Source organism: Aethalodelphis obliquidens, unplaced genomic scaffold, assembly GCF_003676395.1.
Source record: "Aethalodelphis obliquidens isolate GAN/ISIS:26980383/991018 unplaced genomic scaffold, ASM367639v1 scaffold38, whole genome shotgun sequence".
Taxonomy (NCBI): domain Eukaryota; kingdom Metazoa; phylum Chordata; class Mammalia; order Artiodactyla; family Delphinidae; genus Aethalodelphis; species Aethalodelphis obliquidens.
In genome coordinates, this window is record NW_020837982.1 from 10,036,215 (window position 1) to 10,054,469 (window position 18,255).

General features: G+C 49.9%; 3 protein-coding genes across 5 annotated transcripts; 1 reads left to right on the forward strand and 2 right to left on the reverse strand.

Annotated features, from left to right (window-relative positions):
• Positions 1-518: 518 nt before the first annotated feature.
• On the reverse strand, positions 519-2,066 carry GLTPD2 (glycolipid transfer protein domain containing 2). Its single transcript, XM_027130596.1, has 4 exons — positions 1,961-2,066; positions 1,790-1,854; positions 1,367-1,533; positions 519-1,269 (listed from the first exon to the last, which is right to left on the reverse strand). The coding sequence occupies exons 1-4, from the start codon at positions 2,064-2,066 to the stop codon at positions 753-755; spliced, it is 855 nt and encodes a 284-aa protein (XP_026986397.1). The 3' UTR covers positions 519-752.
• Positions 2,067-2,882: 816 nt separating this feature from the next.
• On the forward strand, positions 2,883-5,204 carry VMO1 (vitelline membrane outer layer 1 homolog). Of its 2 annotated transcripts, XM_027130246.1 has the most exons (3): positions 2,883-4,323; positions 4,402-4,517; positions 4,777-5,204. In XM_027130246.1, the coding sequence occupies exons 1-3, from the start codon at positions 4,138-4,140 to the stop codon at positions 5,072-5,074; spliced, it is 600 nt and encodes a 199-aa protein (XP_026986047.1). In that variant the 5' UTR covers positions 2,883-4,137; the 3' UTR covers positions 5,075-5,204. The 2 variants fall into 2 exon arrangements, with proteins under 2 accessions (XP_026986047.1, XP_026986048.1); XM_027130247.1 differs by lacking the exon at positions 4,402-4,517 and having other exon boundaries at positions 4,777-4,902.
• A 670-nt stretch (positions 5,205-5,874) lies between these two features.
• On the reverse strand, positions 5,875-12,404 carry TM4SF5 (transmembrane 4 L six family member 5). Of its 2 annotated transcripts, XM_027130249.1 has the most exons (5): positions 12,054-12,404; positions 7,095-7,175; positions 6,592-6,728; positions 6,176-6,359; positions 5,875-6,101 (listed from the first exon to the last, which is right to left on the reverse strand). In XM_027130249.1, the coding sequence occupies exons 1-5, from the start codon at positions 12,225-12,227 to the stop codon at positions 6,087-6,089; spliced, it is 591 nt and encodes a 196-aa protein (XP_026986050.1). In that variant the 5' UTR covers positions 12,228-12,404; the 3' UTR covers positions 5,875-6,086. The 2 variants fall into 2 exon arrangements, with proteins under 2 accessions (XP_026986050.1, XP_026986051.1); XM_027130250.1 differs by lacking the exon at positions 7,095-7,175 and having other exon boundaries at positions 12,054-12,402.
• Positions 12,405-18,255: the final 5,851 nt, after the last annotated feature.

An 18,255-nucleotide genomic window follows, 5' to 3' on the forward strand; every position in this document is an offset into this window, starting at 1 on the left:
GAGACTTGGCACGTAGTTGGCAACTGAAGCTGTAGGAGTGGTTGACATAGGCCAGGGGTAGCATGAGTCTCTCGGCGGCCGGAAACAGGGATGACACATCTTCCCACATCTATTTTTTCCTGTTTCCCTTAAGCGCCTGCTGTCATCACACAAAACGCCCTAAATCGACGGCTACCAAAGAATACTTTTTTTTAAATAAATTTATTTATTTATTTATTTATTTATTTTAGGCTGCGTTGGGTCTTCGTTGCTGTGCACGGGCTTTTCTCTACTTGCGGCGAGCAGGGGCTACTCTTCCTTGCCGTGCAGGCTTCTCACTGCGGTGGCTTCTCTTGTTGCCGAGCAAGGGCTCTAGGCCTGTGGGCTCACTAGTTGTGGTTCGCTGCTCTAGAGCACAGGCTCAGTAGTTGTGGCTCACGGGCTTAGTTGCTCCGCTGCATGTGGGATCTTTCGGACCAGGGCTCAAACCCGGGTCCCCTGCATTGGCAGGCGAATTTCAACCACTGCCACCAGGGAAGTCCCAAAGAATACTTTTTATTCCCCACAGCTCCTCCCTTCTCCCGGAGATTGCGGATAGAGGCAGGGTCTAAAAAACCCACCCCTATCAAGGTGAGCCTCCGGGGTGGTGACGTCACCAAGGAAGCGGGGTATATGGAGACCACGCCCCCGGCACCGGGAGGCGGGGCCAAGGGCTCAACCTGGAGCTGCACCGACCCCTCCCCAGGGCGCTTCCTTCCTCCGGCCAGTAGGCGTCAGGCCAGCTCGAGCAGGCAGCCGTCGGCCAACAAGCCCTGAGTACGGTTGTAGACGTCCTCTAGGGTCCCCGCGGCCTGGACCAGCGCGTTCCGCGCCTCCGCCTCTTTGGAACCCGGACACGCCAGCTCGAGCAAGCGGCCGCGACTCGGGAAGGCGAGGAATGCGAGGTGAGCGGCCTGACGGACGAACCAGGGGTGGTGCGGAGCCAGGGCCGTGCCGTAGGCGTCGCTGCACTGAGCGCCAGCGTCCGGGCCTCCGAGCATCCCGGTAGCCACCCGGTGGAGGCAGAGCTGGGACCAGCGTAGCGCACGGTGCAGCAAGAGCATCGTCATTGAGCCCGGGCACCCGGCCGAGAGTCGTGGGGCGATCCCGGGCCGCTCCCACGCCACCATGGTCGCCAGCGACGTGTAGTGCGCGGCCTCTGGGCCGTGCACCAGAGCCTCGAGGGCTGTCACTTTGGCGGAGGCCTCGCTTGTGGCGAAGGCGAAGATGGAGCCGAGGGGAATTAGGAACCTGTGTGTGATGGTGGGAAGGGTAGGAAGGTTTGAGAGAGGGCGATGGAGCCACAAAGAGGCGGGGACTGGATGGGGTTGGGGGAGAGACCACTCACCGGACTAGCTCCCTCCATCCTGCCAGGTACTGCGACAACTCCACATCCCTTTCCGGGTTCAGACTGGCGCGGAACGGCCTCATCATGCGGCCCAGCATCCCCTGAGGGCCCAGACACTGAGGCTCTTCCCGTTCCGGGGCCTCCAAGGGTCCCGACTGTTGCCGGACCTGGGGGTGAGATAGGAGGGGAACGGAGTGGGAGCAGAAGCCCTAGCTTGCTGGGTTCGCCAAGCAGCCCAGTTGGGCTCTGAAGAAAGTATTCCTAAAATCTAGATGGTGTCCCTCTTGCTGTATTCTCAGCTTCTGACGGGAGAAGGGAGAGGAGGAGGAGGGCCTGCCCTTCATCGGATCCTCAGCCTGGTGCACTTCCCCCTGCTCAGGGTCCTACCTGGACCTCCCAGTCCCAGCCCTTCCGGGAGCATACCTGGAAAGGAGGCGGTTCCCTGGCAATGCAGGACTGGGCCCCAGATCTGCAGCCTGAGAGGGCACCTGAGGGAAGTGAAACAGAACAACGAGGGCTTGAGGAGAGACCTTAGGTCTCAAGGGCCTGGATTCCCCGGTTCCTCCCAGAGCAGGTGAGGGAAGGGGTACTCACGGAGGCTCCGAGCCCAGAGATAAACAAGCAGTAGTGTGAAGACAGCAAGAGGAATCGCACTGCGCAAGCAGCGCCGAGGGACCGGCTGAGGCAGTGCGACCCGCATGGCTGCTGCAGGGACCACCGCCCCCTCACCAGCCCCTCGCCAGGCCTTGTCCCTTCGCCTCCAGGAGGGGAGAGAAGCCGCAGTGCCTGAGGCGCAAAGGGTTAATAATTAACCTACTAAGTCCCTCTCCCCTGTGCCCTTTGCCCCAGAGGGCAGCATCTGAGGAGAGAGGGAATCAATGAAGAGGATTTGGGGGATTCGGTAGCAGTGACACGTCGCTACATTTCCCTTCCCTGTAAAGGCCAGGTTGTAGTAAGAGGAAGGCTGGTTATTGTGAGGAGAGGCTGAGGTCAGAACCAGTTCCCCCACTGAGCAATGGTGGACCCTAAGTTGACTCTGGGCCTGAGTTCCCTCCACTGTACATTGAGGATAATATGTTGTTTTGCAGGCTTCATGTGAGGATTAACTGATATCGTATGTGCAAACACTGTAAATGGAAAAGCTTACTACAGCTGCTCCATAAATCTTACCTTTTAAGTTCAAGCCTGGGGCACCTGGGATTCAGAGAACACCCTCTTCTAAATTCTCTATCCTGTCCCCAGGGGACCTTATCTTATTATTATTTTTTATTTTATAAATTTATTTATTTTTTGGCGGCGTTGGGTCTTCGTTGCTGCGCGCGGGCTTTCTCTCGTTGCGGTGAGCCGGTGCTACTCTTTGTTGCGGTGCGCGGGCTTCTCATTGTGGTGGCTTCTCTTGTTGTGGAGCACGGGCTCTAGGCGCGCGGGCTACAGTAGTTGTGGCACGAGGGCTCAGCAGTTGTGGCTCGCGGGCTCTAGAGCGCAGGCTCAGTAGTTGTGGCGCACGGGCTTAGTTGCTCCGCGGCATGTGGGATCTTCCCGGACCAGGGCTCGAACCCGTGTCCCCTGCATTGGCAGGCGGATTCTCAACCACTGTGCCACCAGGGAAGCCCAGGGGACCTTATCTTAATCTGGATGCCTGAGGTCTCAATTATATAGTTTAGGCTGTCACCTTTTACATTTTTGTAGTTTACTTTTTTTAATCTCCAAATTGATTCCTCAATCATTCATCAAACCAACCTTTATTAACTACCTCCACATGCCAGGCCCTGTACTAGGCCCCATGAAGACAAATGTGCCTTCACAGAGCTCAGGGTCCATTGGAGAATTTATCATCTGTCTCCCCCACTGGAATGTGAGCTCTGATGAAGACAGGGGCCTTTTCTTGGTGGCTGCTCTATTTAGCATTTAGAATATTGCCTGGGCCCAAACACATTATTTCTAAATAAGTAATATTGAATAGACAAAGGAATGTGTTGTATGAAGGGCAGGCAAATCAGGGGTGGTACTCCCCACAACAATTTTTTGTTTTTAATTAGGAGTCCCCCTGGTGGTCACAGGGGGAAAAACATGGAGGGAAAGGCTACAGGAAGCGATGAAAGAAATAGCGTCGTCTCCTGTTCTCAGTTCCCTGTCCATAAACTTTTTAAAACTGTTCCTGTCTCTGTGTATATTTTCTTTTGAGGGGAAGGAATGTCCCAGATTCTCAAGGAGTCGGGGCCCCAATCACTCACAAGATGCTTCCCAGCTCCCACAGTTCATGGATTCTTGCCCTGTCTCACTTCGATGCTCCCTCACATCCTGGAGTTCCCTGGGGTCCCTGTCCAGTGGGATTCTGGAACCACCACTTCCATCCCTAGCCGTGGGTTCCCCATTTCCTAGTGCTGGAATGTTCCCTGGCTTGCTGACTGTGACCTTAGGCAAGTCGCTTGCAATTTCGCAGCCCTAGTTCCCTCACTGGCAGAATAGGAATGGTAATTCTCACCTCCTAAAATTGTTGTGTGGATTAAATAAAACATGCCAGCAAAACGCTAACCACGATTCGTGGCCTATAGTCTGTAAACGTTCGGTAGGTTGGTGGTTATTTAAACCCTCCTCCTCTGGCGCTGGGAGCGTCAGTCTCCCTGAGCTGAGAAACAAGTTTGTAGGCTTCCGGAACGGATTAGTTTTGAGTGTCACTTAATCCAGGTGGCCCTTCCGCAGTCGGAGCCCTCTTAGGGCAAAGGTGGTATACACCTGCACAAAGGGCCTGGGCTCACAGAGGCTGCGGGATGGAGCGGGGCGCGGGAGCCAAGCTGCTTCTGCTGCTGTGGGCGACGTGCTTCGGGCGTGCAAGAGCAGATGCGTCCAGCGGCTACACATTGGTCATCGAGGTGACCAACGGGGGGCCCTGGGGCGACTGGGCCTGGCCAGAGATGTGTCCTGACAGATTCTTCGCCAGCGGGTTCTCACTCAAGGTAGGGGCTCAGGCCTAGGTCTCGGTGGGGACCCCAAGCAGAGGATGGCAGTCTTCTGACTCATCCTCCGCCGCCCAGGTGGAGCCCCCCCAAGGCATTACTGGCGACGACACGGCTCTGAACGGAATCCGGCTGCACTGCGCGCGCGGGAATGCGGAGCTCAACACGCACGTGGTGGAGTCCCAGTCTGGAAGGTGGGGGGCAGGGGCCGAGCATCCCCTAGGGTCGGTGTATGCCCCTTACTCTCCATTACACGCATCCCCTACCGATAGGCAGGTTCCTCCAGCGCTGTGGGGAGGTTTAGACCTGGGAAGCGGGTGGGAGACTCCCAGCTCCGCACCTCGGTGGAGGTCAGGTGACTGGAGCACCTGACTGGGAAGCCCCGAGGCCTGGGTCCGGCTGGAGGTGGGTGAGGGCGCCCGCGGAGACCGCGCGTCTCTGCTTTCCTCGCAGGTGGGGCGCGTGGAGTGAGCCGCTGTGGTGTCCCGGCGGCGGCTTCCTGGTGGCTTTCTCGCTTCGCGTGGAGGCACCCGTGACCCCCGGGGACAACACGGCTGCGAACAACGTGCGCTTCCGCTGCTCCGACAGCACGGAGCTGCAGGGGCCCGGTCTGTCCTGGGGAGACTTTGGAAACTGGAGTGAGCCTTGCCCTAAAGGAGTGTGCGGCTTGCAGACCAAGATCGAGCGGCCTGGAGGCCTCCGCGATGACACCGCTGTTAATGACGCGCGCTTTTTCTGCTGCCGCAGTTGACACCATCGCCGCCCTCTCCCAGCCCAAGCCTAGTCCCACCTCCGCTATTAAAGCTTCTCTGTCTTGGCTTTGGTCTCTCTTGTTTTAGGGGTGGGAAACTGCGTAGCCCCATCTTCCTCCTAACCTAGCATTGGGCCAGGCCCAGTTAGGATTTGGTTTCAGGAGTCCATGGCAAGCTACTGAAAGTTACCGACCCATAGTTCAGAAAAGACACACTTAAACACAATTTTGCGTACAAGTTAAGGAAGTCCCTGCCTTTCTGTGAGCCTCTGCAGACACATCGTCCCCATTAAGAGACCAGGTTGTTTCCTTTCTGAACCACCAGTGACCCCAGATCAAGAAATTTCTACCAAATTAGGAGGTGACAATGCTATATCGTGTTAAGGTTTCATTTTCTAGAACTTAGGAGGCTAAGATGTCTTTTCCATAGTTTTCCTTCCCTGCTGCGCCAAAACTCAAACAGTGGCTTTCTGTATACTGAGTCCCATTGAGGGTCTTCGTCCTTGCTGCCCTCTCTGCCTGGAATCCCCCAACTGTCCAGATGGTTAGCCCATCCACCAGATTTCAGCTCCAATTTCTCTTTCTTGGACTTTATCTTATTAAAAAAGTCCATCCATCAGTCAATATCTATCCCACTACCTCCGTGTTTTTTTTTTCTCCGTGTTTTTAAAAAGTGCTTATCACCAATTAAAATAATCTATTGCCTCTTTTAAAAATTGCCCATCTTCTACCCCTGGAATGTTAAATTCTTTAAGAGCACAGAACTTGCCTGTCTTGTTTACACAGTATTTCCAGTGCACTAATAGTTCAATAACTATTTATTAAGGAAATAACAAGCGGGGTGCAAGGGTCCCAAACACGAGAGCCCCAAGCCACGGTGTATATGGAGACCTTCGGACACTCCTTGTAAAGGGCACAATCTGAGACGCGGAAGAGAGCTCTAAATAGTTTATTCCAGGGCGGGGGCGGGCCAGGCGGGTGTCCAGGAGCGACGGACCAGGTCCGTGGAGCCTCAGTGAGGGGCGCCCTGCGGAAAAAAAGTGAGGACTTAGTCATGTAGCAAATAGATTTCCTCGACAGCTCCATCCCACACAGTCCCACCTCCTTCTTCCGACAATCGCCGCAGAAGACACCAATGGACGCGTTCACCAGCTGCACCCCACACAGCAAAATCTCCAGGCACGAGGCGGCCACCAGCAGCGAGAAGAGTGTCACGTTCCAATAGACCACACGTGGCGGCTGCGCGCACGAGCTCCACTGAGTGCGGTTGAGCAGATAGGAGCCTCTGCGGGCGGGGCAGGGTCACGTGAGAGAAGGAGGTCACGAGGAGCGCGCCCCCCTCGGGGCTCCCCGCCCCGCGCAGGCGCCGAGGGGGATATGCAAAGGACTCGTTCGGCCCACGTGGAGGAAGCTGTCTCGAAGCCGAATCCCACCTAGGTTTCTCGGTCCACGTGGGAAAGGCAGGTGGGCAGTAGCAGAGAATGGGGGCAGGGGCGCGAATACAGGCTGAGCCTTACGCGGTGTGTTGGAAGTGGTAGTCCCAGGAGCCGTGCATTAAGCATAGCGGTCCAATTCGGAGCCCGGCTCCTGATACCGAGAGGCAGTAGATGGCACCAAGCATCCCGAACGCCGAGCAGAAGACCGATCGCAGCATCTGGATACAGAGTGCGAGGAGAGGTGAGTTGGGCCGTCCCCGCCCCACTCGTGGGCAAAGCGCGCCTAGCTCCCCCCGCCCCCCGCTTTGTTACCGAGCTCTAGCCAGTCTCGTTAAAAATACATTTCCCGTCAAACTCCAGGGCTTGGAGTTCGGCTAATTCTAAGAGCCACTGGCCGCGGAGGTTCATGGGGATTGTAGTTCCCTCCGGTCAGGCCCACTGAAGCCTAAGATGTGCGGGTGCGAGGGAGCGGTAAGATGGAGCCTAGGACTCTGCAGAGGACCTCGTGAAGCTGGGAATTCTGTGGAGGCGTTTAGGTGTGATTCAAAGACGTATGCTGAGTGCCGTCTTAATTTGCATCTTACCCTGCAGCGATTCCCACAGCAGCCTGCACCACAACAGCCTTTGCCCCCTGCCCGGACGGCGGAAATTCCTGGACACAGTACCTGTGGGATCAGAGTCGATGTGGTAGCGAGTCATCCAGGTCCCCAACTTGGATCAGCACTTACCCCGTATTGTGACGAGGTAAGCTTCCTGTGATGCCTTCAGCCATTTGGACTATAGGGAGATCTTATCTCTACTTCTCCTGGAGCACTGTGGGGCTCTGCTTTAAATTTATCTATATTTATGTGCCTACTTATCTCTGTCCAGATTGTAGCCTCCAGGAGGATAGGGCGCAATATCATTATATCCCCCATAAATCTCAGCATACAGTAGGTGCCCAACTGAATGGGAGTCAGGAGTCCTGGGTTTAATGCCAACCTTGTGCTCACTTCACACTCCGTGAATTGATTCATCTCTCTGGGTCTCAGTTTTGTCCTCTGTAAAATGGGCTGTTCTCAGGATTTAATGAAATAACAGGTTGCCTTGATGTCAAGACTTGCTCAGAGTAAATGGTCAATAACTATAGAGTCCCTCAGCGGCAGGAAGGAATAGTGGTGTTGGAATGCCTGGTGAACTGGGGTTATGATGGAGGGTGGAGGAGCATGTAAGACTCTGATGGGAAGAGTAGGAGTCCCCAAGATACAGCCTTGATCCTCTTTGTCTTTCTTTCTCCCGTGGCCCTCCTCAGAGAGCCCATCCCCTTCCAGGGCATCAGCTGCTTCCTCTAACAATTGTTGTCTCCTAAATTGATGCCTCCAAATTCAAATCTAACTGCCTGAAGGGTATGTTCGTTTGAATGTCTTGGTTTTAGCTTAAGTTCATCCAGCCTCATACTAATCTCACAATTTGTTCCCCCCAATTCATCTCCCTTTGGCTTTCTTGTTTCCATCAGTGGAAATATCCTGCAGGTCACCCCAGCCTAAAAACTTGAATCCTTCACACCTAGCCAGACCTCAAGTCTTTGGGAGTTTTCCTTCAATGGCTCTTGAATCTGTCAGTCCTTTTTTCTTCCCCACGGTCAATCCCCAATCACCTCCCATGAGAAGGATGTGCTCAGCCTCCCTACTAGATTTTTGTATCTCTTGCCCTGTGCCAACTCACATTCCATACTACATTGCTACCGCCAGATTAAACTTAGCTTTCAACTGGTCTTTTCCCGATCCAATCCTTTAGGGTCTCCTCAAAGAGTAGCCTATCAAGACTGAACTCCAGGAAGGCGTTCGAGGCGTCTCACTTTTGGCTCCAGCCTTAACTTTGTTGCACCAGACCAGGTTCTTTGCCTGTCTTCCCATCTCTGGAATTCCACAGCTCTCTGGATCTGTGCCTCCCTGTCTTCCTTGTCTGGCACACACCAACAGGGTGGCATTTTGATCTTCTCCAAAGGAGGGGCTGAGAGTTTTAGTTCCATTATATCATCCACAGCAACCTTACAGAAACACCTGCAGAGTTGAATGAACTTTCCACCAGACACTCTTCCCTCTTCCATGTCTCATGGCAGGTCTAGGGCCAATGCTGGCCCCCTTGCTTAGCCTTTCTGTTTACATCACTTACTCAGAAGCTCCTGGATCCAAAGACACCTGGAATTTGGATTTACCAATTTCAAACGACCTCTCTGTTTGTGTTTTTTTTAATATAAATTTATTTATTTATATTTGGCTGTGTTGGGTCTTTGTTCCTGCGCACAGGGTTTCTCTAGTTGCCACGAGTGGGGGCTACTCTTTGTTGAGATGCGCGGGCTTCTTACTGCGGTGGCTTCTCTTGTTGTGGAGCACGGGCTCTAGGCACGTGGGCTTCAGTACTTGCAGCACACGGGCTCAGTAGTTGTGGCTCACGGGCTCTAGAGCACAGGCTCAGTAGTTGTAGCGCACAGGGCTTAGTTGTTCTGCAGCATGTGGGATCTTCCCAGACCAGGGATCGAACCCTGCATTGTGTCCCCTGCATTGGCAGGCGGATTCTTAACCACTGTGCCACCAGCGAAACCCTGTTTGTGATTTTTAAAAGAATATTTACTGATTTATTTGGCTGCACCAGATCTTAGTTGCAGCATGCGGGATCTTTAGTTGCGGCATGTGGGATCTTAGTTCCCCGACCAGGGATGGAACCCGGGCCCCCTGCATTGGGAGCACGGAGTCTTAGCCACTGGACCACCAGGGAAGTCCTTGATCTTTACTTTTCTAGCCAAAGTGTTTCCTTTTGTTGTCTGAACTCGTCTGTCTTGCTCTCTGCTATCTCGTCTCATTGAAAAGAGAAGGGTAATTGAAAAGGCAGGAGGAAGCACTGAGTTTATAGCTCGAGTCTGTTTAATTTTCTCCATCTCCATGGCCACTGGCCTCATCTAAGCCACTATCATCTCCCCTGGACAACTGTAGTGACCTCAGTCTGGTCTTTCTGCACACAGTGCTGACCTCCTACTGTTTACTCACCACCCAGCAGCCAGCCATATCCAGCGGGATATGGAGCAACTAGAACTCTCATCCTTTGCTGGTGGGAATACAATTGGCATAAGTACTTCAGACAACTCTTTGGTAATATCTGTTAGCACTGAACATTTGCATACCTTAAGAATCAGCAGTTTTACTCCTAGGTATCTATCCAACAGAAATGCAAACGTACATTCACCTAAAGACATTTACAGGAATGTTTATAGAGCATTATTTAGAATAAACCCGAGTTGGGAACTATCCAAATGTCCATCAACAGTAGAATGTTTAAATAAATTGTAGTAATACTTACACAATGGAAATAATTGTGTAAATATTAGAAATAGTAAACTACAGCACTGTGTAACAATATGGATGAAACTTACAAACATAATGTTGACCTCGATAAACCAGAACAAAAGTGTCCACTCTGTATGATTCCATTTATATAAAGTGCTAACCAGACAAAACTAACCTCTGGGATAGAAGTCAGGATAGTGAGGCCCTTGTCGGTGTGGGGTAGGGCTTGGTGGGAGGCATGTCTGGGGTTCTTGTAATGACCCACATCTTGATCTGAGTGCCCAGAACATGGGTGTGTTCCTTTTATAAAAATTCACTGAGCTATATATTAAGGATCTGGGCATTTGTCTGTATGACTTTCTAAAAAGGTAAAAAGTCCTTCAATAGTTTTCTGTGCACTTATAATAAAATTCAAATTCCTCACTGTGCCTTTCAAGGGTGTAGGTGCTCTGGCCTCTGCCCTCCTCTGATTGGCAGCCTCTCTAGCCCTGAGATGTGCAGGCCTATTCCTGCCTTACACTTTGTAGTCACCTGTCTGTCATGCTGATTCCTTCTTTTTGTCTTTTGGGTCTCAGTTCAGAAGTCACCTCATCAAGGCCTTCCTTGAAAATGCTACCTTGCCTCAGGAGCTCTTTACACAGCATCCTGCTTTGTTTTCTTGATGGTCCCTACTTTTATCTGAGATCATCTCACTCGTCTGTTTACTTTGTTCATTCGCTATTAATCCAGTGCCTGTTGATCCAGGCCTAGGCGCCTGGCACACAGCAGCCAATGAAACAGGCAGCCCTTCCTCCTGTGGGGCATACATTTTTGCTTCCTTGATACTGTGTGTCTCTCCAGCAGAAACACCTGCTTCAGGGAGTGCAGGGCCCTCGCCTGTGTCCCTGTGGTATAGCAGTAACTGTGAATACACTTGAGAACCTTCTCCAGGGTGGCTGAGAGCATGGAGGCCGGAGGGAAGCTGGGAATGAGCATATTGGGGGGGCATCCTTGGGGGTCTCCCCAGAAGCAGGCAAGTAAGATCGTGGGGAGGTGGTGGTGGTTTGGGCTGGAGGAGGGGTGTGATGTGACAGCGGCGGAGAGGGTGGGGTTGGGAGGAGTGTGACGTCTCAGAGAGGGTTGAGGTCAGAGGTATGGCATGGAGCCCAACAGCCATAAATCCATGGGTGGGGGAAGTAGGAGGAAAGACCTGGATGGGTAAGAGGGGATTGTTGGGTAAAGGAGAAGAGGTGTCCCCATTAGCTAACAGACTTGTGGCCAGTGAAAGAGACAAAGGTGAGGCATCCCCCTGAGAATTTCATCAGTCAGCCATCCTGAGAAGTGGGGAACCGTGCCGGGTAGATCTTTTATCTTCATGCCATAAAGATGTTAAATCGCTTGACCTTCCAAAAAGTTCCCCTAGGGACTTCCCTGGCGGTCCAGCGGTTAAGCCAGTGGGCACGGTTTCAGTCCCTTGTGGGGGAACCAAGAACTTGCATGCCACGCGGTGCACAAACAAACAAAACAGCAAAAAAGTTCCCTGAGTGGGGAGGGGGGTGGCGAATGGGGGTTAGAAAGTCCAGGAAGTCTGTGTCTCCCCTTCCCCAACTTCTCCTGACAGATCCTAGTCTCCAGGAAGCCACGGGGACCCCTTCTCCACCATACTGACCCGAGTTCTGAGTTTGTCCTTAGTGCCCAGCGCACAGTGGGCATCCAGAAACCTGGGTGGAGAGTGAAGGGACATGGAAATGGGGGAAGTGACACCGAGTTGATAGGTAGAAAGACTGATGTGCGACATCGCTCCCTGGCTCCAGATACTGTAACTGTAAACCACACCCGCACCAAGCCCATTATTGTCTTAACCTGATAACCTCCCATGGAACCAGCTGTTCCTTCTGCCTCAACCCCTGTAATGAGGTGTTTCCAGCATCTGCTCAGCAGTGGGGATGGCGAGGGGCTGGTAGGACATACTCCCTACCCAGGAGGGAAGAGTTTCGAGCAGTAAGGCTCCTTCCTTCTCATCCCCCTCAGACATTCAGCTCAGGACCCTGGGGCTGAGAACCTCCCCTACAGAGTGCTCAGTGTTTGGGGGCAGCCTGGGCAGGCTCCGGTTCCCCCCCAAGCTACCGCCATCCCTTCCCGGGCAGCCATCCTTTTCCCTCACTCCCTCTCCCTCCTGTTCAGGACCCCGGAGAGTGGCACCCAGCCCCCTGGCCCGTGTGCCCTGGCCAGCCCTCTCACCATCAGGCCCCCGCCGATGAAGCCAGCCATGAGCCAGACTTGCAAGCTGAGGTGGTCCTTGGTCCAGGTGATCTCACCGTTGGGCACTAGCAGGAGGGCGTTGGCCACAATGCAGATCAGGGAGAGGGGGATGAGGGAGAGCCCCACGAAGCGGGCGCACTTTCCCGTGCACATGCTGAGGCTGTTGGAAAGGACAGGCAGCAATTGAAAGTGAGCCCGGGGTTCCCGGTCCAGAGGGAAAAACAAGCCCGGAGCAAAGGTCGAGGAGGAGGTGTGGTGAAGCTGGCAGTAGCTGATGATAAGGGACAGAGGCAGGAGACACGGGGCCGCAGCAGAGACGCAGGCAAATGGGGAGGATGTGGTGGAGGAGGTGGGGGAGCTTGACACACAGAGGACGTTGCCTGGGCTCAGTGTGTTTCCTCTTTTTCTGCACACACCTCTCCACAGAACCTCGGTCTGCTCCTTACCTGCTTTGTGACTTAGCCAAGCCCCTTAACGTCTCTGTCTCAGTTGCCTCATCTCTACAAAGGGTATACAGCCAAGGTATGCCCTCGGCTCGCGGGCAGGTGGTGAGGATTAAATGGGTTAGGGAGTTCCCTGGCGGTCCAGTGAATAGGACTCAGCACCCCTCACTGCCTGCGGCCTGGGTTCGATCCCTGGTTGGGGAACTAAGATCCTGCAAGCCGCGTGGGGTGGCCAAAAAGAAAAGAGTCAAGGTGAGGGTGAGAAACATTTTGTAACCGAGGACACACTAAGCCAGTGTATGATGCCCTATTAGTCCCATAGGGAGAGTTCCTCCTGGAAAGAAACTAAAGATGGTGGTGGAGGTTCATTATCCTTTTGTTTCTTCTTGTTAATGTCCGTTTATTGAACCATCTTCCAGTTGAGACCACCACTGAGGTCTCATTGATTAAAGCATCCATCCCCCTGGCCTCCATGTTTGATTCAGCAGTGGCCACGTGGTCCAAGCCAGTCCCATGGGAACCAACTTCTGGTTCTTGTTGGCAATCTGAGGTCAAAGAATTCCTGTTTTTGTTGTGCTGCTGCAGTTGCTGGTGGCATATCGTCACCTGCCTGCTGGAGAGTGAAGAAAATCCAGAGGAAAGACCAGTCAGGAGATGGAGAGAGACTAAGTCCCCCCCCGCGCCCCCCTCCCCCCACTTTTGGGATCTTAGTTCCCTTACCAGGAATTGAAGCTGGGCCCTTGGCAGTGGAAGCGCAGAGTCCTAACCACTGGACTGCTAAGGAATTCACAAGACTAAGCCTTGATGACATCATTTGAACGTGTAGATCCAGCTATGCCTGAAGCCTTATCAGTCCTTGGAAACTTTTGATTATGTGAACCAGTCTGAGTTGTGTTTCTGTCAACTGCAGGGTAAAGAGTCTTTTTTTGTTGTTTTTTTTAAACCTCCCTCTGTTTTGAGCTGCACACAACAGCATTTTTTTTTCACATCTTTATTGGAGTATAAATGCTTTACAATGTTGTGTTCGTTTCTGCTGTACAACAAAGTGAATCAGCTCTATGTATACATATATCCCCATTATCCCCATATCCCCTCCCTCCCACCCTCCCTATCCCACCCCTCTAGGTCATCACAAAGCATGGAGCTGATCTCCTTATGCTTCCCACTAGCCATCCATTTTACATTTGGTAGTGTATATATGTCAATGCTACTCTCACTTCATCCCAGCTTCCCCTTCCCCCACCCTGTGCCCTCAAGTCCGTTCTCTACATCTGCATCTTTTTTCCTGCCCTGCCACTAGGTTCATCAGTACCGCTTTGTAAAATTCCATATATATGCATTAGCATACGGTATTTGTTTTTCTCTTTCTGACTTACTTCACTCTGTATGACAGACTCTAGGTCCATCCACCTCACTACAAATAACTCAATTTCGTTCCTTTTTATGGCTGAGTAATATTCCATTGTGTATATGTGCCACATCTTCTTTATCCATTCATCTGTCGATGGACATTTAGGTTGCTTCAAAGTCCTAGTTATTGTAAATAGTGCTGCAATGAATATTGTGGTACATGTAGCTTTTTGAATTATGGTTTCTCAGGGTATATGCCCAGTAGTGGGATTGCTGGGTCATATAGTAGTTCTATTTTTAGTTTTTTAAGGAACCTTGATACTGTTCTCCATAGTGGCTGTATCAATTTACATTCCCACCAACAGTGCAGGAGGGTTCCCTTTCCTCCACACCCTTTCCAGCATTTATTGTTTCTAGATTTTTTGATGATGGCCATTCTGACCAGTGTGAGGTGATACCTCATTGTGGTTTTGATTTGCATTTCTCTAATGATTAGTGATGTTGACCATCTTTTCATATATTTGTTGCCCATATGTATGTCTTCTTTGGAGAAATGTCAATTTAGGTCTTCTGCCCATTTTTGGATTGGGTTGTTTGTTTTTGTGGTATCGAGCTACGTGAGCTGCTTGTATATTTTGGAGATTAATCCTTTGTCAGTTGCTTCATTTGAAAATATTTTCTCCCATTCTGAGGGTTCTCTTTTCGTCTTGTTTATGGTTTCCTTTGCTGTGCAGAAGCTTTTAAGTTTCATTAGGTCCCATTTGTTTATTTTTGTTTATTTTTGTTTTTATTTCCCTTACTCTAGGAGGCGGGTCAAAAAGGATCTTGCTGTGATTTATGTCATAGAGTCTTCTGCCTATGTTTTCGTCTAAGAGTTTTATAGTGTCTGCCCTGACATTTAGGTCTTTAATCCATTTTGAGTTTATTTTTGTGTATGGTGTTAGGGTGTGTTCTAATTTCATCCTTTTACACGTATCTGTCCATTTTTCCCAGCACCACCTATTGAAGAGGCTGTCTTTTCTCCATTGTATATTCTTGCCTCCTTTGTCAAAGATAAGGTGACCAGATGTGTGTGGGTTTATCTCTGGGCTTTCTATCCTGATCCATTGATGTATATTTCTGTTTTTGTGCCAGTACCATTGGTTTCATTCAACCAATGTTGAGTGAAACCAATGTATGAGTGAAATAAATGCTGATATTTGTAGGCCCCTAAGACTTCGTGGGATTTTTTTGTTCCACAGCAATAGCTGACTGACACAGACCCCATTATCTAAGCCACAGCTGATTGATCCAAGAAGGAGTAGCCAACCCAAAAGCAGACATGAAACCACAGACCTGTGTGGTTGCTTGAGGTAAGAACTCTGCCCAACAGAGAGAGGTACCCTTACTGAATGATGACTGATCAATGAATTGGATCTTCATTCTTGGGAAAGTTGACTGAAGACAACCTGAGAGTCATCAGAGGGAAGGATGGCCCTAACCTGAGAGTCATCAGAGGGAACTGAGAGAAGTATGAAAGCAGGGAGTGAGCAAAAGCCACAAGGCAACTGAATCCGTAAATAAGCAGAAGCCATAGGAAGAGAATTGTGTAGAGAACAGGTATTCAGAAACAGTGCAGGAGAAAGAAGCACAAGCCCTGGGGAGTAGAGGTGGGGAACCTGGGTCCGAGGTGAGGCAGAGGACGTGTGGTTCTGCTGAGTGGCCAGAAGTGACGTTGAACCACTAGAGCGGCTGTGATGCTCATGTCGCGGGTCTTCCCACTTAAGCCTGGAGCCGGGATTCAGCCGTTGTCCTGATGGACAGGGAGTAGGGCCAAGAGAAGCCGCATATTCACTACAAGTTCATCAGTCATGAGTCTGAGAGATGGTTCTGCTTTTCAGGGTAAATAAAGAGAAAAAAAGAAAAGTTGTGTGTGGGGGGTGGTGTGTATTCATTTCTATTACATTTTGTACAACTCCGTATGCACGGAATAATAATGTTAAAAACATTATAGGGATTCTGAAAAACTTTATCAAAACAAGAGAAAGGGCACATCGTCCTGAAGACTGAAAGAAAGAAACAGAACTCTTGAGAAATATTTACTGTAGGATTTGGAAGGAATTTTCAGGAAGGGTTTCACTAGAAGGAGGAGTAGAGTTCTTTAAGGAACGAAAGACTGAGATGAAAAGGCACCAGTGCGTGTTTGGGGAAGAAGGAGAATTGCATGGAAACTCAAAAAATGCACAAAGAGAGCTAAAGTCCACGTGAGAAGCACTAAAGAACAGAACTGAAAGTGGGGCAAAGCGGGAGAGGGTAACAGAGGACAAACTTGAATAAGATGCACAGGAAAAGGACCAAAAGATTAGAAAAAAAGGACCAGCGATTAAAACAGCACAAGGGAAGATAAGGAAACCAGCTGCTCCCAAAGATAAGAACAGAGCTGGTGGGAGTGATGTCACAGGTGACAAATCTGTACTGGGAGAAGGCTTCCCCAGGGCGCGGCTCCACTTGAGTTAGTGGGCTGGAGGGCGTACTGTATCCCAGGTGAAGTATTAAAAATGAACTGAAAAAAAAAAATGAACTGAACCCAGATCCATCCTGACTAAATATGTGAGTTAAAGAATACAACTCAGCAAAGTTAAAAGGCTTCCTAGAAAGGAACAAAGGTCGGTCTTGAGACATCTCTGTAACACTAAATGCCCAGAGGACAAAGGAGCAATGTCTGTAGTCATGACACAAGCTATGAGTCAGTTATTGTATGTGTATGCAAGTTTCCTCTTGCGTGTGAAGGGCAAGAGAACCGCATTTCTGAGAGAACTGCATTTCTGAGAATGTTTGGGTTTGGAAATACCACTATGTCTCCTTCTTCTCCTTTTTTTTTTTTTTTTAAGATATTTTAACTCACCAAGAGATGAAGTGAAATAAAAACTCCCAAAATGGGGAAATCTTGGTATGACTGTACATAATTTTTGTTTTGTTTTGTTTTTTTGGTACGCGGGCCTCTCACTGTTGTGGCCTCTCCCGTTGCGGAGCACAGGCTCCGGACGCGCAGGCTTAGCGGCCATGGCTCACGGGCCCAGCTGCTCCGCAGCATGTGGTATCCTCCCGGACCGGGGCACGAACCCGTGTCCCCTGCATCGGCAGACAGACTCTCAACTACTGCGCCACCAGGGAAGCCCCTGTAAATAATTTTTATAAACCCAGTTATGACACTGAATATGTTTCAAAAAATCCTTTTAAAGAGAAAATATATAGTGTAAATTCTAAAAATTATATTAACAAAAGTAAAGATGTCAATCATTTATTGCTGGCCATGACTAGAGTCCATTTTAAGGAAACATATCAGGACACAGAAACTCAACTCTACTGAAACAAAAAGAGCATTTATTGGTTCAGGTAATTAAAATGTCTAAAGGCAGAACCAACTTCTGTGCGTGATCCATGAAAGAAATAATTGATAAGCTGAACTTCATTGATTTTAATTAAAGAATTTTTACTAATTGTAATTTTTATTTTTTGACCACACCGCATGGCATGTGGGATCCTAGTTCCTTGACCAGGGATCGAACCCATGCCCCCTGCAGTAGAAGCATGAACTCTTAACCACTGGACCGCCAGGGAAGTCCTGGACTTCATTGAAATTAAAAACTTCTGCTCTGTGAAAGACACTGTCAAGAGAATAAGAAGACACGTTGCAGATTGGGAGAAAATATTTGTAAAAGACATATCTGATAAAGGATTGTTATTCAAAACATACAAAGAACTCTTAAAACTGAACAAAAAGAAAAAAGAGCCACCTGATATAAAAATTGGGCAAAAGACTTGAATAGACACCTCATCAAAGAAGATATATAAACGGTAAATAAACACATGAAAAGATGCTCAACATCATATGTCATTTCCCTACAATAATGAGATACCACGACACACCTATTAGAATGGCCAAAATTCAAAACACTGACAACATCAAATGCTGATGAAGACGTGGAGCAACAGGAATTCTCATTCATTGCTAGCGGGGATGCAAAATGGTACAGGCACTTTGGAAGAAAGTTCGGCAGTGTCATAAAACTAAACTTACTTTTACCATAAGACCTAGGACTCATGCTTCCTGGTATTTACCCAAATTATTTGAAAAACTTATGTCCCCACAAAAACCTGCACATGGATGTTTATAGCAGCTTTATTCGTGATTGCCAAAACTTGGAAGCAACCAAGATGTCCTTCAGTAGGTGAATGGCTAAATCAACTGTGGTACATCCAGACAATAGAATATTGTTCAACATTAAAAGAAATAAGCTCTCAAGTCATGAAAACATAGAGGAAACTTAAATGCATATTTCTAAGTGAAAGGACCAATCTGAAAAGGCTACACACTATGTGATTCCAACTATATGACATTCTGGAAA

What these genes read in the sequence shown, in the direction of transcription:
- TM4SF5 (XM_027130249.1), bottom strand. Translation starts at nt 12,227, where the DNA reads ATGTGCACGGGAAAGTGCGCCCGCTTCGTGGGGCTCTCCCTCATCCCC. An exon ending in GCTGTGGGAATCGCTGCAGG is followed by an intron (nt 6,729 to 7,094) that starts GTAAGATGCAAA and finishes CTCTGTATCCAG; the next exon opens with ATGCTGCGATCGGTCTTCTG. An exon ending in TACCACTTCCAACACACCGC is followed by an intron (nt 6,360 to 6,591) that starts GTAAGGCTCAGC and finishes CCCCGCCCGCAG; the next exon opens with AGGCTCCTATCTGCTCAACC.
- VMO1 (XM_027130246.1), top strand. Translation starts at nt 4,138, where the DNA reads ATGGAGCGGGGCGCGGGAGCCAAGCTGCTTCTGCTGCTGTGGGCGACG. An exon ending in CCAGCGGGTTCTCACTCAAG is followed by an intron (nt 4,324 to 4,401) that starts GTAGGGGCTCAG and finishes TCCGCCGCCCAG; the next exon opens with GTGGAGCCCCCCCAAGGCAT. An exon ending in GTGGAGTCCCAGTCTGGAAG is followed by an intron (nt 4,518 to 4,776) that starts GTGGGGGGCAGG and finishes CTTTCCTCGCAG; the next exon opens with GTGGGGCGCGTGGAGTGAGC.
- GLTPD2 (XM_027130596.1), bottom strand. Translation starts at nt 2,066, where the DNA reads ATGCGGGTCGCACTGCCTCAGCCGGTCCCTCGGCGCTGCTTGCGCAGT. An exon ending in TCTCTGGGCTCGGAGCCTCC is followed by an intron (nt 1,855 to 1,960) that starts GTGAGTACCCCT and finishes CACTTCCCTCAG; the next exon opens with GTGCCCTCTCAGGCTGCAGA. An exon ending in GGGAACCGCCTCCTTTCCAG is followed by an intron (nt 1,534 to 1,789) that starts GTATGCTCCCGG and finishes TCTCACCCCCAG; the next exon opens with GTCCGGCAACAGTCGGGACC.